At 48.7% G+C, this 26,383-nt stretch overlaps 1 protein-coding gene across 2 annotated transcripts in view; it reads right to left on the bottom strand.

Annotated features, from left to right (window-relative positions):
* LOC144764113 (apoptosis-associated speck-like protein containing a CARD) overlaps positions 1-26,383 on the bottom strand; it is an 86,213-nt gene that overhangs the window by 42,337 nt on the left and 17,493 nt on the right. For both annotated transcript variants that reach the window (XM_078650282.1, XM_078650283.1), the window contains exon 3: positions 9,614-9,915. In XM_078650282.1, the coding sequence (XP_078506408.1) occupies positions 9,614-9,896 (283 nt within the window). In that variant the 5' untranslated portion in view covers positions 9,897-9,915. The remainder of the gene's footprint in view (positions 1-9,613; positions 9,916-26,383) is intronic.

Raw genomic sequence — 26,383 nt, 5'->3', positions numbered from 1 at the left:
TACCTGGATTTTGAAGAACTCGATTCTCTTGCAGGTTTGCACTGGAAAGAAAAAGAATGCTTCCTGGCCTTAAAAATGTGATGTACTTTGTTCTCTAGTATAGAGCCTCAAATGACATCTTCAAGGATATCGCCCTATGAGCAGATTCAATATTCCAGTCATTGACATACAAATTACTTTCTTCCACAATAGATGTCCCACTTGCTGGAGCTGCTGACCTGATCACAGCAAATGAAACACCTGAAAGGAACTCTGTCTGGTGCTCCATATCATAAAGCAAGGGTAAACAACTAGAACCTCTTGAAATGATGTGGAGTAGTATTTAAACTCTGACTGCTCCAAATTTGCAACATAAATCCAACGTCTCATGGCCCAATGAGAGCCGAAGAAGTTGGCTTCTTCCATGGAAGACTGACCCACCGCACTAGGCATCAAGGACCGGTTCTCCTGGTACCTCTCCAAACAGCATCAATGGGACACCTCCATGTCCCGAAAGATCCCTTTAACTTGAGGAGTCTCCGAGGGTTCCATACTCTCCTCAGTCATCTTCACCCTCTACGTGGAGCTGCTCGGTGCTCACCCTCAGACAGCATCGAGATTCGCCTGTATGCCGAGGATACCCAATGCCACACCGTCAACCTCTCCATGGAACCCCTGGGTGCTCTACTCACTGATAACAGCAACAGGAGTCACTAATATGCCAATGATGTACAACTCTCGTACAACTCTAGTTTACGGAAAACGAGATTGCCAAAGCAATGGGGAAAGTCAAATCAGGATCCTTTCTTGACCCATGTCCACACTTTATTTTTTCACAACTTACACCTATTCTGTGCCCTTACATCACAGAGCTGTTTAACCAATCACTGGAGACAGCAGCCTTTCTAGAGGTTTGGAAACAAGCCTTAGTAACCCCCTTACTGAAAAAGATAGGAACTGATGTAAACAATCCAGCCAACTACAGGCCAATCTCCCAGCTCCCCTATCTTTCCATGGTTCTGGAGAAACTTGTCAATAGACAGCTAATTAACTACCAAGAATCAAATGAGTTGTTGGATCCCACACAAACAGGTTTCAGGGCTACCAACAGCACGGAGGCAGCTCTTCTTGCTGTCTTAGACAATATAGGATCATTGCTGGACCAGGGAAAGGTCATAGCCCTGATCCTGTTAGACCTGTCGACAGATTTCGACACGGTCTCTCACCAACTTTTACTGGAAGATTTGCATGAAAAAGGGATACATGCTAAGGCCCTTCAATGACTAAGCTAATTTTTATGTAATAGAACTCAAACTGTACAGTTGGGTACCTTTTCTTCCACCCCAAAAAACCTCAATTGTGGAGTTCCGCAGGGAGCATACCTGAGCCTGTGTTTCGCCTGTGTTTCATCTTTGGCAAAGATTGGCATGAAACGGGGCTTCGGAATTTGCTCCTATGCGGAGGACACCCAACTGACAATAGCCATCGGAATCAAGCACGATGACACCAGAGCCAAACTCAACAACTGCCTTAATGAGATGACAAACTGGATGTCAGAACACTGTCTAAATCCTGCTTCTCAGCATTGCCAATCACATTTGGGATACATCCTGGCGGCCCCTCACTTTTGGGATGGCGCCAGCTCCAAAGAAGTGTGTCAAAAACCTGGGCATCACCATTGACAATACCTTATCGATGAAAGACCACGTGCGGATCCTGTGTGGCAGAAGTTTCACTACCCTGAAGCTCCTAAAAATACTATTTCTGTGGATCCCTCTGGAAAGCAGGAGGACCATTACGCAGGCACTGCTTGTCAGCAGGCTGGATTATGGAAATGCACTCTTTGTCAGCATGCCAGGTTATCTTTTTAAACGTTTGCAGGTAATAAAGAATGCAGTGGCTAGACTAGTGTCCAATGGGAGCAGATTTTTAGACATCATGCCTCCTGCATAGTTCCTTGGAGTCATGGAGAGGGCTGAGTGCTGGCTTTGTAGTGAATACACACTTTAGAGCAGATCCCTTACCGCTCTAAAGGAGGTGAAGTTTGTAGACACTCCCTTCCTTAAAATACCTTGATTCGCCAAGGAGTCGTTGCTTGGCTTTCGGTTTCCTGAACCTGACTCCACGCCCCTTCTTTCCTTACTCAGCGTTGTTCTCTCTCTCTGTTCCTAAGACCTGTATTCATGGGCGTCCGCAGGGGAGGGCAAGGGGGTGCGCTTGCCCCCCCCCTGGATCGCCGGTCCCATTCCTTTTGGTCCGTAATGTTCAAGATTACAGCAGGCTGTTCCCCTGCGAGAAGCCCCAGGAGTTTAAATGATTTCTCACTTGGGGCCTCTTGCACTTGTCTCTGAACTCTAGAAGCTGCAGCAGCCCCTCCCTGACCTCGAACAGACAGTGGACAGGCCCATTGGCATTCTGTCTGCTGCTAATCATCACACAAAGAATGACAATGGGCCGTCTGCATTAAACGTGCTTTGAAGGCGAGTGATGAAGTTAACATTTCGCCCCCCCCCCCCTGGAAGGCGAGGTTAAAATGTTGCCCCCCCCTGGAAACATTTCTGCGGACGCCCATGCCTGTATTCCCCGCTTCCACATCGGAAATCCAATAATAGGTATCTCGTTTTGCAGTCTGTGCCTATTTTTGCCTGCACGCACATTCCATAACTTGAGTCCGCAGGCATTGTGTGATTCATCCGGCGGTCGCAGACTGTCTTCCTCGCTGGAGTTGCCTTTCCCGAGTTCACGGCCGCGCCCTGTTTGCTGACTCAGAAGCGGCCGCGTTTACCTGTCATGAGCGGTATTTTGTTGGATACATTGTATCCCTTCTAACGCAGAGCACGTTTTGATGACAGTTTTTGTACACCCGCGGTGCGCGTTTCTCTTTCCTTTACTTGACCGGCAAAAAACCATGAATACATGTACCGCGCTGTGTGAGCTTGACTGAATATCGTTGTTCATACGCCGGTGAGGCGTTTACAGACTACCTGTGTTTGGTAGTGTGCTTGTCCTCCAAACTTTTTTTTCCTTACTGGTGTGAGGTAAAGCACTTTATTTGGTACTCTGTTAAGAGAGTTTAACAGAACATTCTGAAGCTGTTATTTTTTGTTGTTAGCTGGAGATAGCCTGTGAAGTCTACCTTAGTTGTGAATAGTTCTTCTGCCTGGCCTGGAAGTGAGAAGACGTTTTTCCTGCACTATTGGTTTCAAGAAAAATTTCCTTTTGACATCAGGAGATGTCCAGCTGGTAAGGGACGGTGTGATTTCTATAAGGCCAGCACTAAGACGATATATGACCTATATTGTTACAAGGGTGGGGAGGTATTGTCCTAATGTTATTTTTATTGTTTCCCCTGTAGGTTCACCTCTCCTCTTCTCTGGTCATTCTAAGGGAATCAGCGAGGGGATTTGAAGTACATTGTCCTATCTTCTGTTCCCCGCATCTCCGAGAGTCAGTCTGGGGGTGCGACTCTTCTCACCCATAGACAGACTTTAGGAGTGTGGGGAAATTCTCGTCTCTCCTGTGGATTGAGCTTGGAGATATACCACAGGTTAGTGCATCAGCAACACAGATACAGCTCTGCGACAAAATGCCTGAAACAGCTTCACTGCCGGCCTATACGCATAAGAGTGCATGTCAAACTCCTTGGACATGCCCATAGGGCACTCCATCACACAGGCCCCACGATTCTCCAGAACAGAATAAAATGTTATGTTCCACCCAGATGCCTAAGGTCACGCTCCTTAGCATTAGCTGAAACCAAAAGAATCAGTAGGAGGACAGGTGGACGCACTTTTTCACACCTCGCAGCACTTCATTGGAATGAGCTTCCACTGGAGTTGCGACTAACTGATGAACACATGGCGTTCAGGAAGAGACTCAAAACATATCTATTTCCCTAGCACTGCCGTTGCCGTTTGTCCCCAATTAATCATAACCTGCTTCATCACTTCTCTGCCACAGCTAGCGCCATGATATCCCAGTGGGATGAATGTCGCTCTTTATAAATAAATAAATAAAATTCTCCTCCTCTGGTTCAATGACACAAACTCTGACGGCCTTGAACTTCAACTTTCACTGAATGCCAAGTCACTTACATTCACCCTCAATAAACACACTGCCAAAAAATAAATGTGGCCTGGTGTTAGAAATGGGATTTCTGGTTGCCCAAGGCTTGCGCCAAGGCCAGGCAGAAAACACCATTCCTAAGTCAGGGCAAGGAAGTTACCCGCCAAGATAACCCCTGCTCACCCTCTTGGTAGCTTGGCACGAGCAGTCAGGCTTATCCCAGAGGCGATGTGTAAAGCATTTGCGCACGCACCCCCAGCAACAACATCCCAGGCCCCCCACAAAAGGAACTCCACACAAGGTTATATGAAAATAGCCTTTGTATTAAAAACACATCAGAATCATAATCACAGGATATACAGAGTGCCAACGGGCATGGGCAAGATTTACAAGGGATTATATGTACACAGGACAGGGCCACATGGGCCACTGTCAGGAATAAGCACTTGGTAAAGAAAGAGCACTTTTAGAACTTAGAATACAATACTTGTAGGCCTAGAACTTGGAACATAGAGGCTATCGGACAGTACCTTCCGTCCTGGTTGCGCGGGATAATGCGAGTGATCTCCTCAGTAGGCTTGAGCGGGCGTTTGGCTGGCTACAAGCGTTTGTCTGGTGCGATCAATGTGTGGGGCTTAGAGGAGGAGGGGGGCAGGGTGCGGGCGGCTCAGCGAAGTGGCGCGGCTCGAGGCTTGAGCGGGCGGCCGGGCACGAGCTGCCGAGGGGAGTGAGCGAGGCACACTTCAGGCGAGGCCCCAGTGGCCCAAGGAGATCAGACAAGTCCCAGCAATTTGTCAGGGAAGGCACAATAGAGTCCACTGGTCCTGGGACTCTGGTCAGGGGGCGAGCTCAGAATCAAGCCCTTGGAGATAGTTTTAAGCACCAAATAGCAAGTGTAGCACACAACCAGTAATCACTGGTAACCAGTAGTACCACCTACGCAACCCTAACCACCTTAGGAAAATGTTACGCAGGGAACCAGGACCTCACTAGCACCACCTGTACTAGCAAGAACAACCACCTAAGTATCACAATACCTGTAGGGGTATAAGCACATAACACATGATGCATAACATACATTCACAGGTGTAGGGGAGGAAAACACATAATGCATAAACATACATTCAGAGGTGTAAGAACAAGGCACATGACACATTTAGAACACATTCAGAGGTGCAGCACAGGAGAACACATGATGCATAAACAACACATTCAGAGGTGTAAGAACAATTGCGCAAAATCACATAAGCCACCACCTGTGGCAGTCCCTAGACCAACTGGCCTCTCTAGGGCTAGGACGCCCTGTGTCCCAAATGTCAGGCAGGCTGCGCAGGCAGCCAAGAACACAAGCCTAAACGTGGCACCTGCCCACAAAGTGCTGGGCAGTTGAAAACACTGATGATGCCAACGTTGGAGCCTCGTGGGCTCAAGAACACAATGGGGCCAAACCACAGCATGGGAGCCTCGGGGCTCTAATGAAACAAGGTGGGCTGTGAGCCTCTCTGGGCTCTAGAACAAAGAACTGGCACTCAAGCCTCTCTGGGCTCGTAAATAGGAATGTGCGCGCTGGGCCTCTCTGGCCCTAAATACACAAGATGCGGGCGTGGAGCCTCGTGGGCTTGAAAACAGGAATGCCCCTGAACCTCTCGGGGCTCGTCGCAGATGTGCCCCGGACATCGGAGTCCCCCCTCTGGGGACTCGGATAGGCACAAAGGGGAAAACTGCCCAGGAGCCTCTCAGGGCTCAATTACAAATGTGCCCGTGAAGTTGGAGTCCCACTCGGGGACTCGAGAAGAACCAACTGCCCCCCGGAGCCTCAACAGGCTCTACACACTGGAGGGGAGGGGTGGGAACCGTCAATGTGCCCCGACGCCCTCCTCCCCGACACTGAACTTCGGGCCTCACTCAACGGGTCTCCGTGCAGCGGCGGCTTCGCTGGGGTCGCGGGTGGGGCTCCTCTCCCTCGGGGGAGCCTCGCTAGGCTCCGCACAGCTGCTGCAGACTCCTTCTCACCCCGAGGCTGCGGGGCGGGACTTCCGGCCTGGCCATGCTACCATTGGCCAGCCGGCCAACCACTTCCGGGTCGTCGCAGGCAGAGGTGCGTCCCGGCGGTGGACACAGCAGCAAATGCCGGGTGGGCACCGGCTTTCCTTGTAAATAAATAAATCGAGGTGGGCACTCAATCGGACCACCAAAAATAGCGGCAAGGTCCCTGGCGGGGTGGGCACCTGCCAGGGGACTTTAAAATCAGCAAAACGGGTCCAATGCCGGGTGGGCACCGGCTTTTACAAATAAAGCGCTCTCAAGCGCCATGAACAAAATAAGGCGCCCCAGGCGCTAGGGGTGAAAGAAAAGCGCTCTCAGCGCTAGTGGCAAGATAAAGCGCTCCCAAGCGCTAGGGCAAAGAACAAGCGCTCCCAGGCGCTTAGAGAAGGAATCCAGGGCCCCCAGGCGCTAGAGGAGCCAACAGTCCAGCAAAGTCCTTCAGGGGTCCAGGGGCTGCAGTAGTCCAGGGGCTGGGCAGGGCCCAGGGTGGCACGCCTTCCCACGGGCCCCAGCAGCAGCATGCCCCTGGTCAGATTCAAGTTGGGAACAAGAACATTTGACAAGAGGTCACAGCCTCCTTTTATACAGAGAAATCCTTTGTCTAAAGGTGCAGGGTGGGGGAAGAACCAGTCGCAGCTGGTCTGGGAGCACCCTTGATGTGCTCAGCCCCTCACTCCATTCACTGGCAGGGCTAGGGTCGTTAGACGCACCACAGGGGGCGGAGCCAGCATTGTGTGGGGAAAGCCCAGCCCTATTCAGGACCCAGGTGCAGCCCCTCCCTCACATCAGCATGCTAATCTCTCCATTCACCACCAGGGCAGACCCACACAGACTCTTGGAGCCAGGCTCCCCAGCCAGCTTCCGCCAATCACGCGTCAGCATACTTACTGCACACGCACACCACTGTCTAGAAGTGGCACTTCCACACTAGACACATACACGCCGCATACATCATCTCGCATCATTCAATCACACGAGTCCGCACATACCAGACTTGAGCCTGCACACCCCATGCATCAGGAACTCCCAGGGACACACACATTCCCCATGCATTACTATGGGAGGGCAGTCCAATCTCACACACGCACTCAGGGAGCGCACGCACTTTACACTGCGCCAGTGTCAAAGTGCGCAAAGACCAGCAATCACCATAACCAGGTCACCAATAAAAGCAAAAAAGTTCAGGAGTGAACCTGCCAGAAGGGCCAAGTCCAACACCTGGTACCAGCTCTCTCTTGTGAAGGAATTGAAACATTTCTTGCAGAACGCACTACTGTCCAAGCCTTGTACTCTCTACCTGGATCGCCATAAACCCTGCTCCAGGGCTTTCCAGGCTCCATACTTGCAGCCCTTTAGGGCATCCTACACACTGCAACATGTCTCAACCAGGCCCTGAAGAAGTAAGAGTGCATCCCCCCATCCTGATGGGACTCCATTGGCCCCCCTAAACATCCTGCACAAATCAAAATCTAATCAGGTGTTTGTTAAGTGTGACTACTCACCCGTAAGGGTCTCAAGGTGCTGACGGGTTGGGGGGTTGCATGTTCCAGTCCATCAAGAAGGGGGTCTGTCGAAGAGCCAGGTCTTGAGGTTTCTTGAGAAGATAGGAAGGGCCCATGATGAGTACTTCTGTTTTGTTTGTGTTTAGTTGTAGGCAGCTGTTTTTCATCCATTTGGCGACGGCTTCCGTGCCTTCTCGAAAGTTGTGTCTGGCGGTGTTGGGTTCATTGGATAGGGAGAGGATGAGCTGGGTGTCGTTTGCGTATGACACAATGCTGAGTCCGTAGGTTCTGATGAAGGTGGAGAGCGGAGCCATGTAGACGTTGAAGAGCGTAGGGCTGAGGGAGGACCCCTGGGGGACTCCGCAGGTAGTTGGTGTAGGGTCTGAGAGGAAAGGGGGGAGTCTGACTTGCTGCGTTCTGCCGGAGAGGAAGGAGCGGATCCAGTCGAGTGCCTTTTCTTGGATCCCTGCGTCGTGGAGTCTGCGTATTAGGGTGCGGTTAGAGACTGTGTCGAACGCCGCTGAGAGGTCAAGGAGGATGAGGGCTGCTGTTTCTCCTTTGTCCAGTAAGGTACGGATTTTGTCTGTTGTGGCAAGGAGGGCGGTTTCGGTACTGTACGGTGCCGAGTAGTCCGTCCCCTGCACCATCTTCAGAACCAGCTGCATCATTTAGAAATCCACAGGTATCACTGTTTATGCTGCAAACAAGCTCCCCCATCTCTGATGGTTCTCGGCACGTCCGCAGCCAGGAACCATCAATCTAGAGACCAAGGAGTGAACACAGGAAAAACAAGGCAGCAGGACTTATCCATCTATACACCCAGTATCTGGAATAACATCCCCTTATCTATGAGGACTGCCCCAAAGCTGCAGCAATTTGGAAAAGAGTAGAAGACGCCTCTTTAATGAACACTGCATCACAACGTATTAACCAGCCCACAAACCATCCACCTCTCCTATCTCTCTCGTTGTCTGTACACTTGTCTTTGACCCTGTACAGCGCTCCGCTGCCGTTTCTCTAGAGTTGTGCTATGAAAAAAACGTGTACGTACAAACATTCATGAAATCTCTCACCTGTGTCTGTGAGAATCTAAATGAGCATTTACTACAGAATGTAGTCAATCCTATCTATATTTCAAGAAACTAACCTTGTGTGTGAATAGGCAGCGATGCTGTATTGGGGACCTTTACCACAAGGTCACTAGTACGCACATGGTGTGAGGCAGAAGCCATGAATGTTCCCAGGCTTCAAGGCCCATGGAGATTGGCGGGAGAAATGAGGCGCGTATATTAAAGCGAAGTCCTTTAACATCAGATATTCCACGTGTTCCCTCAGTCGTGATGGCGATAATTGCTGGAAGATGCTGGGACTATTTACTTGTAGTACACTTAGGACTGCAAAGTATCCGCACTCGGGCGGAGTCTCCATACGGAGAACTACAGTGTGGCGATTCCACCCGAGTGCAGAGATCCCTCAGTCGTAACTTTACTACATGTAAATACCTTTGTGACATCACCTCCTCCCAGTCAATCCTTGGAATGTCATCCAAGATGCGCAAGAGAGTCAGAGAGACTTTTAGGAATAACTTCCAACTTGGAATGAATACCCAGAGCTCTGGGCAGTGAGGAGCCGCGGTCTCATCGCTGACGGTGCCGGGTGGTCCATCCCACGTCATGGTTGGGGGGAAAGGACTGAGAGGGCCGGGGGTCCCCTTTTACAGCTGTCCACGCTGGATTGCATGCGCGTACTCCTCGCTTCTCACCTACCTACAAGGAGTTCATTCATTGACGCCCCAGCACAGTGGAGTCAGTGATGGTGCAGAGCGGCAGCTGCAGCGCACAAGCCTCAACAAACAACAACATGCAGCTCCAAGGAAGAGTCTCTGAGGCGCTTACAGCTGACCTCAGAGCAAATATATGTTGAAGGAACTTCTTTGTTGAGTTGTCCAATAATGTTAGCTTTGAAAACTCTTTTGTATCATTCTCAATATCAGAAAACTTGTGAAAATGATTCCTTCTTACCTCGCGGTCGCTCCTCTCGGAGCCTGGCTGCCGCCTCCATCAGACAGACCTTGGAGAAGACTTCGATGGTCACATCAATGGCCGAGTCCGGGCCGTAGAACCTTACCAGAAGGTTCTTGGTGTCAATCCGGTCTGCGTCCTCCAGGCTTCCTCGTGGGATGTTTTGCTGCCCTTTGAAGTTGATTTCTGATAATTTATCTTTAAACCTTTTGAGGTCAGCTTTGGTGAGATCCTCCAGGGCGCGGAGCAGGACGTCCCCAGATGTGCCCCCTCCGTCCGCCATGGCTCACGTGAGGCTGCGTCTGAAAAACATGTTGGGTCAAAAGAAAGAGGGTTGGTCACAAACTCAGGAGTCCCAGAAGTGAGATACATGATACCAAACTCCTCGCCCCTGCGCAATGTGCTTCAATTAATGGCTGAAATACATTTAATATAGCGCTACTAGTGGTCCAGGAGGGCGCCTGGCGCTATAGTAGTTGCACTGATCTTTGAAATACCAATGTACACTGTAGTATAGAGCAGGGGAGGACAATGAAACTGCTGAAGGACTGGAGCAGGGCTAGATCTTTAGGACATCCAGATAAGAGAAATAATTACAAGGACATTATTTACTGAGTAGCTATTGTAAAAATATGTCTTGATGCGCCCTGTTGACCTGCATTGGACACCCCTAGTTTCCATTACAGTAACTTAAAAACTCTGCAACAAACTTACAGACATTGGGCCCGATTCACAGAACTAACTTAAGACAAAATCCTAAATTTACTACCAATTTGGCACTCGCAAAAGGCACTTACTCATTTTAGTATTCACAAAAGGCACTTACTCATTTTAGTATTCACAAAAGGCATTTACTCATTTCGGTATTCGCAGAAGTTAGGAGTCCTAACTTAATACTCCTAAACTGAGAAAAATCCTAACTTTAAGACTTTAGGTATTCACAGAAGGCATTTAGGAGTCCTAAAGTTAGGACTCCTAACGTCTGTGAATACCGAAATGAGTAAGTGCCTTCTGTGAATACCAAAATGAGTAAGTGCCTTCTGTGAATACCAAAATGGTAGTAGGTTTAGGATGTTGTCTTAAGTTAGTTCTGTGAATCAGGCCCTCTCTATTTAAAGGCTGAAACTTCCATGTAAAGGTTGGGGCATGAAATGTGGCTTTTATCGTAACACGGTGTCTCGATGCCTCACCCGTAGTCAGGTCAGGAGTCTGACACCACTACAGAAGACAGACATCTAAGAGTGTTCAAGTTTAGAACAGGGACAGAGGAGAGAGACAAACAGGCCTCTCCCTGAGATGGCTGAATGACAAATACAAAGAAATGTGAGCCTGACTTTAACAATCATCAGCCATCGTGTGCGGTAGCTGCTGAGACAAGAGTCCGTTGTCAAGGCCAGACCCTCACCAGCAGCTGTTCACAGTGAGCTTCAGTGGTATATTTCATCAGGACAGCAGCAGAGCCCACAACCCCTCGTGCAGCTCAGGTCACAAGGAAGAGGCTGATCATGGCTCTGAGCCTCATTATGGCTCTGAGTCGAGATTCTGAGGCTGAAGGCTCAGATTACTGCTTCCTGCTTTAAACGTCCAGCCACAGACACTGAGTACAACAGCTGCAGACTGACCACTCCTCCCCCAGTCACTGGACATTGTCGCCTGTCACATCATCCTGTTCTGCAGCTCTGCAGTCATTCAAAGCACTCTGGCGGCCAACTCTGTACTGCTGATAGTAGCAGTGTGCCTGTCATTAGGCCTGTGTCAGCCAAAAACTTAACTGAAGAAGTGTGGTGTAGCGGCCAGAGCGGCTGACTCCGGAGCTTGGGACTCTTGGTTCAATCGCCTGTGGCAGCTGAGCCCAGCACCATGTTACTCTGAGGCTGCCCGCAGCCCACGCAGGTGGCCCCCATAGGAGGGCAGCCTCCTTAGTGTCACATGATGGCACAAACACAACAGGGCTAGTGTTTGGATAGCCCGAATGTCCAAGCACTATTCTGTCAATTCGAGCACGCCAGTGGATGAGAAAGCAGGTATATCTGCCTCCCTCGCCCAGCTGGCGATCCTTTTTCGTGCTGAGGATCACACTGTCTGGCTGGGTCCTTTGGTCGGGTCTGGGAGCTGCGAGCTATAGTGCGGTGAATTTGCCCCTCCCCCCGCCCCTCTGTGCGGGACACCATGTTGACCTCGCCCGGCAGAGGGGCAGCTTTCCCCAGACCTGTGTGCGGCCTGTTATCATATCCCCAGCGGCATTGTACTTTCCAGCCGGTGGCACAAAGGCACGGGGAGGGCCGCAAGAGTCGTCCTGCAGGGCACAGAAAGGCCGCTTCTGACTGGTGATCCGGCATGTGGGGGTGGCATATGAAACTGTGCGGACGCTGAGGGGGCTGCATGAGTGCGTGGGGCCCCCACACTCGGCCTCTGAGAGAGGCCACCTTCCACCTAGCGATTATGAATGATCAGGTGGCACATTTCATCGATTTGTTGCGGCCGCTGGGGGGCTGGAAGAGGGCGCGGGTTAAAATGCAGGGCAGCCGTGGGTCAGCTGGTGCCCTGGGAGGAACGTTGCAGCGTGTTTTGTTTGCCTTAGCGATGCATCCGAAGGGAGGGGGCTTGGGATTTTGTTGGACTTGGCCCTTTTGCATGGTCATCCCTAAACTTTTTGCCTTTCTCCTAGCCTTTTCTCTGACATGGTGTTGGTGGTTTTAGGCCTCTGGGCACTTTAGCACTACTGTCCAGTGTAAATTGCGCACTGTACATTTGGTAAGATTAGCCTGCCCTCCCATAGGAATGCATTGGCGATTCCCTGATAAGTGTTTCAGCGGTAATTCCTGATATGGGAGGAGCAGCGTGGTCAAGTTTAGTATATTTGGAATTGTCATAATAAATGGTGTGCAATGGTGTGTGTGGATTTATTATAACTATTTTAGAAATGCCACTTTTAGAAGTGGGCATTTCTGTGTGCTATGTGTCTGCCTGCCTGATGTGAATTACATGTCTGTCTTTTGAGTGACAGGGGCTGGGAGGTGTGTGTGGCTCCGGGAGGGGCAGGGCGAGTCAGCCCTAGGGTGAATGGGACACCTGCATTGGGAGTAGTGGAAGGAGTAATCCCCTGAACCTGAATAGGTCTGTGTCTATCCTGTTCAATGCTGGCTCCGCCCCCTGTGGTGTGTCTGATTACTGAGCCCCCACCCGAGAAAGTGGAAGAGGAGCTTGGCAAACAAAGTGCTCCAATTCTCCCCTGAACCAGTTTTTGCTGGTTCCCCTTAACCCTGTGCCAGGGCAGACAAAGAGCATATGTGTATAAATACTGGGGCTGTGACCCCATGAAAGTGTGCTTGTGCTTGTTCCCGAACTTCCTGGGGGATGCTGCTGCTGGGGCGTGCTGCTGCTGGGGCCCAGGAGAAACCGCCGTGAGGGCTTGCCTCCCTGGGCCCAGCCTTACCCCTTATTCTCCAAGGACTTCTTGCTGTTGGAGCTGTGGCTCCTAGCACATCAAGAGCATTATATTTTATTTCCCCAAAGAGAGGAGAGCTTGAGCTTCGCAGCGCGGAGCGGCAGCCGTTTCCGAGGTAATGCCTACGTGGGGATTCCCCAGCATTTTGCGGATCAAAGCTGGAGCCCACCCCGCTTTAGGCATTTCTGGAGCCCACCCCGCATTTTGAGTTGTTGACGGGTGCCTACCCCGCTTATGTGCTTTATTTAAAGCGGGTGCCCACCCCGCATTGCCCTGCCAAGAGAAGTCACCGCCGCGGCCCGATCCTACAAACAGGAAGTCAGGAGGCCTTGCCTGACTGTGGGCGGGGCTTAGAGCGCGTCCAGCGAATGGGGAGAGGAAGTCCCACGTGCCGAAGATGCTGCGAGGAGACCCGTCCGGAGCATCGCAGGCTCCACGTTAAAGTCCTTGTCCCAGGAAGGGGGACCAGGCGAAGAGAGGAGACGGATCCTCCAAGCTACTCGGTGAGTGAGGCTGAGGGGGGAAAGAGCCCCTAGGGGAGGGGCTCGGCTGGAGCCTTGCAGGGCTCCATGCCCGACTTCCCCAGCCCCTGAGAGGTCTCAAGAGAGGGGCTAAGTTTGAGGCACATTGTCAGTGCCTGAGCGGACCCGCCAGAGAGCGGGCCACTCCATCAATGGGGGCATATTCGTTTCTAGAGCCCGGTGGAGGTCCAGAGGGCACAGTGGTGCCGGGCCTCTTTTTTTTATATATATTTTCACAGCTACCGCCCCTGACAGTGGGTAGCTGCAAAATGGGCATATTTGCTGATAGAGCCCCAGGGGGGACCCAAAGGGCACAGTGGTGCCCGTGCCTCTTGGTTTCTTGACATGCCATTTTCGACAAGAGGAGTCCGTTGATATTGAGTGAACTTTTTTGTTGAACACAATCTGGAATTTTGGTTCAGAACTTTGTAGAACCGATTGTGTTGGTACACAACTTCCTCTTAGTGGACCCCCTGATTGAATAGGGGGGCACTCTCTTTGATTTAATAATTCTTCTTTGGGTGAAAAAAAGAATTGCTTTCTTGTGACAGAGTGTGTTTTTTGTATTTAAAAATGTGTATATAGATATCTTGTTGAAACAGAGATGTATGTATATATGTGCGTTTGATATGACAAATAATAGTCTGTAAAAAATATAAAAAGATTGACTGCTTTGAAGTACGGATTACTATAAATAAAATTAGTAATTATGATGATGACTAGGCATGTGATCTCTTGTACATAAATTAGTTCTAATATAATATGGAGAATTGTGTTCCCCCAGTTAGGGAACTTATAATCCCTGACTTGTATAGGACTTTGGTATTGATCCCTCCCGACCATTGTTGCGCTTTGAAGCTCTTGGTTTACTCCCAGCTGCGCCACACCAGAGCGGGCAGCTGCAACGTTTGGCGGCACTTTGGTGATAAAAGTCCCTGATTGGGACAGGAGAGGCACAGTGGTGCCAGTTCTGCTGTATCTACCTCAGTTGCGCCACCATAGCAGGCAACTGCAACGTGGGGGCACATTTGTTGAGAGAGCCCCAGTGGGGCCCCAGAGGGCACAGTGAGTGCCAGGGCCTACAGTGATCTTCACAGCTGAACAGCAATTAGTGGCAGATGCAACGTTTAGGCCAGGCAATGGCGCACTTTTGGATTTTGCTGAATTGGCAGCACGCCCTGACACTATGGACAGAGGGCATTTGAGCCCTCTGAGAAGGCCAATTGGCCAGGAGAACAGTGTGAGGTTTGTAGGACGCAAGGCCCTAATGTGGTTTATGGCACATAAACCACATGATCAGAGGCAGTTTGGACCTACACTGAGAGGAAGGGTGGAGAATGGCTATTATGTGCCAGGGGTCACTGCCCCCCACTCTGTGGGTTGGCAAGGACCAGTTACAGCTGGGTGGCCTAGGGCCTTGTCCTGGCCCTAGACAACTATGGAGTACCAGTGGGGTAGCCTAGTTGGGCCTGAGAGTTTTTTTTACAGAGGGAACTACTCATATTACCTCCTGTCGCAATCAAATCTAACACAAACACTCTTAACTCTAGTTTACCCCCTCTTACACACAACATACACTCTACTCACTAACTCAGCTCCGTTTGCTGAGTTTTCTGCATTCATGCTCCGCAGAGCTTGTGGACTGCAGCAGTGGCGGCTGGTGGATTTTGAAAGTGGTGAGGCAAAAAAGTAGCAATCACTGAAGTTCTAAGAGACCATTTTTTAAAGAATGACAATGAAGGGCCTCAATGAAGGATGGTAGGAGCACTGTATGCTACGTAAGCCAACACACTACACATATAAAACCTAAAATAAGAAAATAGGCCATATTGAAAACAGTAAAAGCATAATAGCCATATTATTGATCCTAGACAGATGAACGCTGAAAGCCACCCATCCTCATCACCACTCCCAGAATTGGGTTGCATAATGTTGTAAATCTGATTCCTACTGTACCTTTAAAAAATCTGATTGCTTTGTCTTTACCTATGCCTCATTTCTATTAAAGTAACTATTTTCCGTGTAAAGCCGTCTATTACTGAGCGATGGGTTTCAATGGTGCTATATAAAAACCACTACAATGATTGCCAAACAACTGAGTTGGAAAAATAAATAAGTAAACGTGAATTTTTTTTTCAATCCTGCATGCGATTCGATGAGCTTTACCTCAAAGACTTGTATTTTAATGTGCTGTGACTTATTTGTGGTTTTCTATTTCTAAGAAACACTAAATAAAAAAGTGTTTTGTTTAGTTGTGTCGAACGGCTGCTGCACATTTCAAACCAGCGCCTATGGGGCCTAAAAACGCAAAACCACAGTTAATTGCACAGATCCAAGGGGACTTTAACCCAGGCTGGATATTTGTACAGTACAGGGCAAGTACACATGGAATGTGCGGATAACAAGGCATCAGACCTATTATTTAGGTTTTGGCCTATTGTAGCTTGATTTAAGTCTTCACCCCTAACCCCGTGTGCTCCTTTGTGTGCTTATGCAATAAAAATGCCTCAACATGGCAAAGATTCTCCGGCCAGTAAAGGCAAGCAACTATTACTTGTTGCTTTACAGGTTTTTTTTGTTTTTTTTGCAGTTTTATATGGCGTGATATCAACCTGAGAGTATTGTCGCTTTACATGAACACCAGCTATTACAGAACAACACATTCATTTTTGTAGCCACAGGGAGATTAAGTAATGTGCCCAGACTCACACGATCTTGATATGGCGCCTAAAATAAGCGTGTGAATAGCAGGTCTACTGTATGGGAGTACAACTCCAAATGTGTGAAAAGTACCCCCGTTGAAGCCGAATCAGATATGACCTGCAGATGAAACTCCGTTCTGAAAATCAAACAGGCATGGGTCATTATGACAGGTCCTGAGCCCTTGCCAACCCTACAACAACTCGGGCAATGTCTGAACCCCAAACCTGATCCCACGCACCAGAGTTAATGAAAACCGATTCCTTGAGCATTGTTGTGAAGGGCAGCCCCCACGCTGTAAGTGACTTAGCAACAGGCCCTGAAACAAGTGAAAGTGAAAGAGAGCAAGAAGGGTGTGTTGATGAAAGAACACACATCGAGGCACACCGGAGGAGAGGATCAAACGAAGGTTTATGCTGATGTTCCGAGGTGTAGGAGGAGTGACCCGATTACATATGCCTATCATTAAGGCAGGTTTGTGCAGGCTTAAGTTAACCCCTGTAGTCTGCCTACCTATTGTTTCTGCAGCCCAACTGTAAGGGGTGACCGGGGCTCGGAGGAAGGCATGTGGCCCGAGGCCCGAGCGAATGGAGGGGCATGTTACCAAGGGCCCTTATCGCCGCTTTAGCTGGACTTTTTCCCGCTAAAGCAGCGATAATTTTATCGCCCTATTACCAAGGTGTCGCTAACACCAGTTAGCGACAGCTTGTAGGCGATAGCGGGCATTTTGGGGCCCGCTTTGCATGTCTCCGATATTTATCGCTAATGACATGCAAAGTGGGCGTGCCAAGATGTTAGCGACTGAAAACAGTCGCTAACATCGCTATCGCCTATGATCAACACAGGCGTAGTTTTGGAAATATTCGCGATAAGCGTGAATATCTCCAAAAGCCAACGCTTGCCCTGACCAGTTCTTAGCCATGTTATCCAATGGGAGGTGGATAACATGGCTAAGAGCATTGTCACGGTAATGCCTGAATATCGCTGTATTGACAACGATATTCACGCATTTCGCCTGTTTTTTATCGCTTCTGAGATAAACCTTGCTAATACCAAGGTATCTCAGCGATAAAAAAGGGTGAAGGGTTGCGATAGAAATATTCCTGCTAAGCTAACTTAGCGATAATTATCGCTAGTTGTTGGTAATATGCCCCGGAGTTTTTGAACATGAACGCTGCCGCTCTGACAGGAATATGCATCCAGACATCACGTGCGTACTGGGCATTGTAACGAACTGGTTCTATTGTGCAGAGCTCTGACACCTTCAGGTAATGTCCGCGCTTTAAAATGCACTAAATAAATAAATATTGTGGGGAACGAGGCTTTGATGTTTTACTCCACGCCAAAGGCACGCAGCTGATTTGAGCCGAACAAGCTGCTAATGAGCAACCTACTGCAGAGTCTTGCTTTTCACTCGTAACCTGCCCTCGACCAGCAGAATTCTTTCTCACAACCCTCATTATTTGCGTGTTCTAGTTTTGTAAACTGGGAGAGGTTCGTCTTGTGAGCATGGAAGCCATGCTCACAAGACGAACCTCTCCAGCCCGGGTGAGGTGGTTGCTCCCAGACCTGGAAGCCCCCCCAGCGCCATGGCAGTAAGCCTGTCATGGGCTGCTGCATTCCTTCAGTGCACCCCTAATTTACTTCAATCTCTTCACTGCAAAAGGGATAAACCCACTCACCACAAAGAAGCTCTCGTAGCGTCTAATGGTGGGAAGGAGCTCCAGTGTCGGGAATACGTCCCCTCACCGTCCCACAAGTACATGACAAGGAGAGACACGGCAGATCTCTCTGGCGCCGTTCTTTGTCCTCCTCAGCAGCGGCAGTAGCCGCAGTAATTCCTCCAATGCACCACCACCTGTGAGCCTGGGTGGTTGGTGTTTGGTGTACATTACAACGGACACAAAATCTGCATGGCGGCACTTTGAGGTGCAGGCACCATCACAGCACAACTTTCACAGTGCACAGCCAGCAGCAATAACTTCAAATGCGCCCTGGCCCGCGCTCCCACAGGCAGTAGGAGGGAACTGACAGACACCGTAATTTGATTGGTCACAGGGTGGGGTTAACACTACAGTGAGGCTTGCTCAGCTATGATTGATGTGTAGCCCTGGCTCTGCGGAGCTGAAGCCCACAGCGCCCAGGGCTAGCTTTATTGGCGGGGGAGGTCCTTCAGCAAAGACTTCAATGGCTTTGCCGAGCTGGTGACGTCACAACCCTCAGTGCTGTGAGCTCCTCAGCCGGCAAATCTGTGTTGCTGGCGCATGCTCAGAGAGCATGATTTGTGCCTGCCATAAACCTGACTTGAGAACGAATGCTGCCTGAAGTCATCACAGCCTGAGTCAGTTTACTGACACTTTGGCACAAAGTTGTTTTCACTCGTAGACGTAGTCACAATTGTACAATAAAATGAAAGCACAAATTAGGGGGCAGAAAAAGGACGAGGGCGTAGACCCTCCGCCCATATAAAAGAACCGCCACTGGTGTGCAGAAAACTCCGCTCCACATAGCACAGCAAAGTTTTTTCCTTGCTTACGTTTGCCAACGGAAAGTTGGCAAGTGCGAGATGCCGCTCGGGTAGAATTTCTACTCGAGCAGCCGAAAGATCATTCCGAACTGCACTTCGTGTCTCACTTCACTGCTTGCGGAACTCCGCAGAGTTTTTTTGTTACTTTGCGATAGCAGAACTCTGCGAACTGTGCCCATACCTAATCACCACGCCTTTTACCTTACAACTTCCATTCACAAAAAATACACTACTAACAAATCCTTCTCAGAAAACAAATACATCAGCACCTCCTTTCACTACTCCTCAAAAACAAAACATAACATAACCATAACCACAACAAAATCTTTCACGCACAACACCTCATAATACTTTCAGTCACAAACTACAAACATACGCCCACCTTCCAGACTACACAAATGATACACACTATGAACACACTCCAATGCCAAGCTGTCTTTCTTCCCCCACACCTAACACATATACAGCAAAAGAGCAACTCTCTTTTAACCACCTTTCATCCATTGGACAATTTAGAACCTTACCACATATCCTACATGCTGCACCACCACCCCTAACTCGTACACCTTCCACCCTAAACAGACGCAAACGCAATAAGTAACATGCCACTCTTCACAACCTCGCTTCTCCATGTCTTTTGCACAACAAGGTTACACTACAAAAACAGCACAGCACACCAACTCACTCTCAAACACCGTCTCCACCACCTACGCACGCAGACCCATCAAAATGCCTTCTTATCCTGCTGGATGAGGAACACGATACAGAACAGCTACACGTTTGTAATCCTCATATACCTGATACCAACACTAAGGACACACCAGCTGCAAGCCCACAAAATACTGCTCACTCCTCTACAAAACAAAGTCACACTATCTCCAAAGCACATTTCCTAAACTGTCTACTAATAAATGCTCGATTGCTCTCTAAAAACAGACATCACATCTGCGACCTTCTCAATGATGTAAAACCTGACATACTATTCATACCTGAATTATGGATGGGATATTATATGGCCTCTTCCTCTAGGTTATGAAACTATCACCAAACGTCGTGTAGGCGAAAGGGGAGGTGGCCTAGCTGTTGTGTTCAGTTAACATTACATATCACTAAAGCTGATGACATCTCCATACAAGGTTGTGAGACCCTTTTCACCAGATGCAATCCTACGCCATCTTTCTCCTGTAACTTCCTGCTCCTTTAGCGACCTCCACCTAGCAATGCAACTTTCCCAGACACACTTCTAGACACAGTTTCAAACCTGATAACACTACACTCCAACCTATGCATTCTGGGTGATCTCAACATTTGGTTTGACAAACCCAATATGATCCATCTGAAAATAATCATTGATGGCCTAGATGCAGTGAACCTGCATCAAATCATCCGCAAATCCACACACATCACTAGACACATCATAGATGTCATTTTTGCAAATACAGAACAAGTTTCTTTTCAAACAATGACTCCAGTCACATGGTCAGACCACCATTAGCTTGCTTTCCCACATAATACAACACAAAGCAACGCACATAAAAAAACACCTTATGTGCATCCACCTATCGACTATCGAACAAACTCTATTTGGAACACTTAAAAACACAACTAACATCTTGCACAGATCTAGACACAGTACATTTTGTTAAAAAACGATATGAGTGGCTACAGGAAGCTTTTGATATCCTAATACCGCTAAAACCTACACAACAAAACAAAAGAAAACAGGCACCTTGGAGAAATACAGATATAAAAGAAATAAAACAAACACCAAAAAAGACAAACTTCACCTATAGAAACTTATCAGATTATACAAGTCAGCTATCAAAAAAGCTAAGAAAAATAACTCAGAAAGTCAGACATACGCCCATTACTGAAGAAAACAAACATGGAACGGGTCAACCCCGACAAATACAGACTGATTACAAATGGACCTTTCCTGGACAAACTGATAGAAACAGCAGCATTCACCCGGATGTCACAATTAATTGAAGATAATGCCATACTCTCAGACTTCCAAACGGGATTCCGTCCAGGAAGAGGCGCCGAATCTGCCCTCCTTGACATCTGCAATGACCTGAAGAGCACAGTTGACCGCAGCGTGGGTTGATGCGCTGCTCCTCTTGGACCGCTCGGCTGCCTTTGACACGGTTGACCATGACACTCTGAAACAAAGACTCTATGAAGTCCGAGGGGACTGCTCTAGACTGGATCACATCCCATCTTCGCACAGAACTAATGTCATCCATACCCCCCTTCTTGTCCAAACAGAACTTCACAGAAGCAGGGGTCCCTCAAGGCTCTATCCTCTCGCCCACGCTTTTCAACATCAACATGAAGTCATCACAGGCACTCATCGATCAATGTCACCTCACGTGCTATCACTATGCAGATAACACACAAATACTTCTTCAACTGGAATGCCCCAAAGACTTTGGAAACTCAACAGTTTCTGGTTGTCTCAGAGCCATGGATCAATGGATGACTTGGTGTCATCTCAAATCGAATGCTTCCAAAACAGAAATACTCATGAGTGGCAATTGAAAAAATTATGGCTCGCTCGCCTCCTGGCCTGATGATCTTGGAACACACCCTAAAGTATCGAAAGAAGTAGGAAGCCTTGGAATGAACCTGGACTCCAAACTATCAATAAATGCCCAAGTGGACAGACAAGCAAGATCAACCTTTGTTACTATAAAAACTCTGTGACAAATCTTCCCCCATCTGGTATTTCCACACAAGGTCCAGGCTACCATCTCCCTTGTTCTGTCCAAACTTGATTACGCCAATAGTCTCTACCACAGATTACCTTTAACGACTATGAAAAGACTACAATTGATTCAGAACTTGGCTGCAAGACTACTCTTAAATATAAGACCCCAAGCCCACATCTGCCCTGCCTTGAAAGCCCTGCATTGGTTACCGGCTGCCAGAAGATCCACGTTCAAGCTGCTTTGCATCACCCACACAGCAATAAATAGAACACAGATGCTCTTCATCAGGAATAAAATCACCAAACACATTCAGCAAAGGAAACTCCGCTCTAGATTGGCTCCTCACCTCAAAATCCCAATGTACAAGAAAAAAACCAGGGGCAGCGCATCCTTCTCTGTTCAAGCAGCCAAACTATGGAACTCTCCAGCCCTCAACATGAGACCTGATCCACGGATAACAACCTTATCTTCAGAAAACTACTGAAGAATTGGCTCTTCCCCACATAGCCACCGTACGAAAACAAATACACAGCATATCCCTGTGTATATAAGTGTAGGAAGGTTGTATCTGCCTGGTACTACGCTGTTTTTTTACTAGTCTGACTGGGATCCTGCTAATCAGGACCCCAGTCTATCTGTCTTCTCCCTAAACAGTTATAGTATGTACTTTGGTACACTCCAGATTGGATACAAGGGTACTCTTATACGTCTCTAGTACATAAGACCCATCTTCCCAGGGCATAGGTACCCCAGTAGTCCCCCATGGGCGAAAGCATGTACTATGCCACCCATGGGAGACCATTCAAAATGGAACTACAGGCCTGCCATTGTAAGTTGGTGCCAGCATCACTTACTAAAGATATAGGTTTACTATATCTAAGGGTCACTGCACTTATGACCTATAAGCCACCCCTACAGCAGGCCTTCACAATCCTGAGGGCAGAGTGTTGGTTCTAAGGGAGAGGGCGCCCCTGCATGAGCAGGACACCCCTGCAGCCCACGGAGCCCATTCTCCCGGGTTGTTAGTACGACAGCCATATGCTAGTATAGAAGAGCATTATGTGACCACGTGATGACCATCTCGAAATGACTGCAACTAACCCTATCGTGTTTGGTGTCAAACATGTTAGAATCATATCTCCCACACCGGTAACTGGCGTCAGAGGTATGATTCCACCCTCGGGAAAGCCCTCCGTGGGGCTCTCACTGTTCCCGCTGCCAGCCTTCTCGACCCGGACAGCACAAAATGGTTGCTGCAGACCAGAGACACATTTCTGCCCTCCTGCTGCTGAGCCAAGCTCGAGCAGAGGAAGGTGGACAATAGGCATCCTGTCACAGGGAGGTGTGACCACCTCCCAGACTGGATTTAGTGTATTGGGGCTGGGTGGGTGCGCTTGCCAGTGCCTGAAAGTCTGCATGAGGGGCACATTTGGTGTCCCTGTGCAAAGTAAAAGTCCAGCTCAAACCAGTCCTGGGAGCTGTTGGCTCCCGTTCTGGTGCAAAACTTGACAAAGGACAAGGGAGTAACCTCCCCCGTGTCCAGACCCTCCCCTGGGAGGGTCCCCTGAATCTTCCCAACCCTTTCCTTAGGGTACTTAAGGGCTTACCTGACTCTAGGTCCTTAGATTCGTCATGGAAGAAGATTCAATTCCAAACCACTTCCCTTCAACCGTCTGGTCACTCTGGACTTCATTGGACTTTGTAAAGAGACCAACTTTGTCTCCCTGCTCAACTGCTGCAAACAACGTCTGTGGCTGTGCCTCATACAGAAACCCTCCAAGGCCTGCGGAGCATCAAAGACACTTGAAGGAATCTCCCTTGAAGTGAAGGAGACACTTCCCAGCACTCTCAGGCACCTCAACACAACTGACCTATCTGCTGATCCCGAGCTCCTGCGGACTCCGAAGGGTTCAACAACACAGGCTGTGGTTTTCTACATCCCTCAAGGTTGACATGTCCTCTCACCAAGTTTGAGGCTGGCATCCCTTGAGACCCTACGGGTAAGTAGTGCGCTCTATAAATGTCTTTGATTGATTGATTGATCCCTTGTGGAGGCTGCAATAACCAAACCCCTGTGCACAGCCTTCATTTGCAAGTACCAGTGCTTGTTGGCAGCTTTGCAGCAAGTGCATTGGGCTCCAAGTAGCCCCAACCTCTTGCAACATCTACCACCAAGATCTTCAGCCACATCGCCTCGTGGCAGCGTGGCCTGCTTCTTTTGGTGAGCTGCCCGAGGTCCTCCTGCCACTCCAGTACCTTTGGCCTGTGGGTCCTCCAGAGGGTCAACATTTGATTTTTTGGGCTCCCTGATTGCTCAGGGCCTGCCCTGACTCCCCTGCTTTTGGTGAGTCTAATGGACCATAATGGTCCCAACGTTGTGCTTGCTTGACCTCCTGCGTGGGTTGCATTTGCCAAGGCTTATTGGTGCTTCCGCCGGACATCGACCTTTAAGGTTCACTGGGAGGTGTCCTTAATGTCTACAAATCCAACTATGACTTAAATGTAGATTGTATGGAGAATGCGGTTGTGTTCCCACACTACACGTGTCCTCTGTGGGGTCTCTACTTACTTACCTTGGGGGCTTCCATGGGTCTCCAGCAATTCTACAACCTCTTGACATTGTCCTGACTCGAGTCATGGTTCTAATACCACTTTCTTAGTATATGGTTTGGGCCCCCCCCCTGGGGCCCACTGTGTATTAGTGCTATTTACTGTGATTTCTGTGCTACTGTATTGTGTGTTTTCTGTATATCTCCATGTAGGAGATACTGTAAATATATATTTTTTATAAATACTTGGTGTGGTTATATTTTCATTTAATCTATATTATAAGATTGCATTCTGGTAAAACAAGCTGCTTTACACTCCTTCAAGACTAAGCCTGAAGGCTGCTCCCCACAGCTACCACTTAGAGGGATTTCTAAGGTTATCTTTGACCTCTTAAATCACCATAAGGGTTGTCTGGACCGGTGCAAGGTGCCCACTTTAATTAGTGAACAGCACATACCAGGCCAGCCTCTCACAATTAGCGTTTATTTGGACTATAGAAATGTACCTACTGTGAGAAGTTAGCCTGGCATATACTGTCCACTATTCTAGTGGGCACCTTGCACCAGTCCAAACAACCCTTATTGATGGTAGGTTTAAAGACAACATTAAGAGAAAGCTATCCTAGTGGTAGCTGTGGAGAGCAGCGTTCAGGTTAAGTCTTGAAGGAGTGTAACAGCAAAAACACACAAGATGATGGCCGGAATGTTCACAATGGCAAAACATTCACCCCCAGTCACAGATCTGGGTTTAATCCATCGTTATTTTGCTCACCAAGCCACCCCAGTTCAGACATGGCCATATGCAAATCAGTCTTGACCCTGTGCCTCATGGGAACAGTCCAGATCGAACTGCCAAGCCATGTCTTCCCTGGACCGGAATCAAGCATCCTAGGACCGGTTTCTGGCTATCAACCTTCATCAGCCCAGGTAGCTTGACTCCAGTGGCCTAGTGAGCACGGAACCCACGTCTGGGCATAACCTTCCCACATAGGATGAACAGCAAAACACACAAGAGGATGGACAGAATGTTGCACAATGGCAAAACATTCACCCCAGTCACAGATCTGGGTTTAATCCATCGTTATTTTGCTCACCAAGCCACCCCAGTTCAGATGGCCATATGCAAATCAGTTTTTACCCTGTGCCTGATGACGGCTGATAGCCAGATACCGGTCTAAGGATGCTTGATTCCGGCCCAGGGAAGACATGGCTTGGCAGTTCGGGCTGGACTGTTCCCATGAGGCACAGGGTCAAGGCTGATTTGCATATGGCCATGTCTGAACTGGGGTGGCTTGGTGAGCAAAAAAACGATGGATTTAGGACCAGATCTCTGTACTGGGGTGAATGTATGACCTTGTTCTGCATTCTGTCCATCAACTGTTGTTTTTGCATTTGTCACCCAGAGTGGGACGGGTATGCTCAGACGTGAGTCCCGTGCTCTCCACACCACTGGAGTCAAGCTATCCTGGCTGATGACGGCTGATAGCCAGAAACCGGTCCTAGGATGCTTGATTCTGGTCCAGGGAAGACATGGCTTAGTAGTTCGGGCTGGACTGTTCCCATGAGGCACAGGGTCAAGGCTGATTTGAATATGGCCATGTCTGAACTGGGGTGGCTTGGTGAGCAAAGAAAGGATGAATTTAGGCCCAGATCTCTGTACTGGGGTGAATGTAGGACATTGTTCTGCATTCTGTCCATCAATTGTTGTTTTTGCATTTGAAGTAATGTAAAGCAGCTTGTTTTACCAGTCTATAATCTCGTGAATGACCAAATGAAAGGAGAACCACACGAGGTATATATATATAATATATGTATTTATTACATCCCTCTAGTCTCTTTATGAGGCTAGAGGTCAAAGCACATATGTTACACTTAATATATCACAGTAAATTAGCACAACATACGTTAGGCCCTAGGGGCAAACCAAACCATATATTAAGAAAGTGGTATAAGAACCACAACTTGACTAGACACTAGGCCTAGAGCTTGTAGAATCGTCGGGACCACAAGGAACCACCCAAGGTAGCGACACAGTGGTCCCACGGGGGACGCGTGCAGTGTGAGAACACAGCCGCGAAACGCCGTTATCTTCAATGAGGAAAGTCGTGGTTGAAAATTTAAAGATTCAGGACACTTAGGAGAGGACTTTGAGCAAACCCCTTTAGACTTAAGGGGTTCTAGGGTCAACAACGACGGGAGCACCGGAGTACTGGAGTTACCTCACCAAGGGAAGTCGGGTGCATAGGAGTCTTTTGGTGTTGGGAATCGTTGTTGATTTCAATGGCGATCTGCTGCAAAGTGCTGCTGCCGTTGA

Source organism: Lissotriton helveticus, chromosome 6 (assembly GCF_964261635.1).
Source record: "Lissotriton helveticus chromosome 6, aLisHel1.1, whole genome shotgun sequence".
Lineage (NCBI taxonomy): Eukaryota > Metazoa > Chordata > Amphibia > Caudata > Salamandridae > Lissotriton > Lissotriton helveticus.
This window is presented reverse-complemented; position numbering and strand designations above follow the sequence as displayed.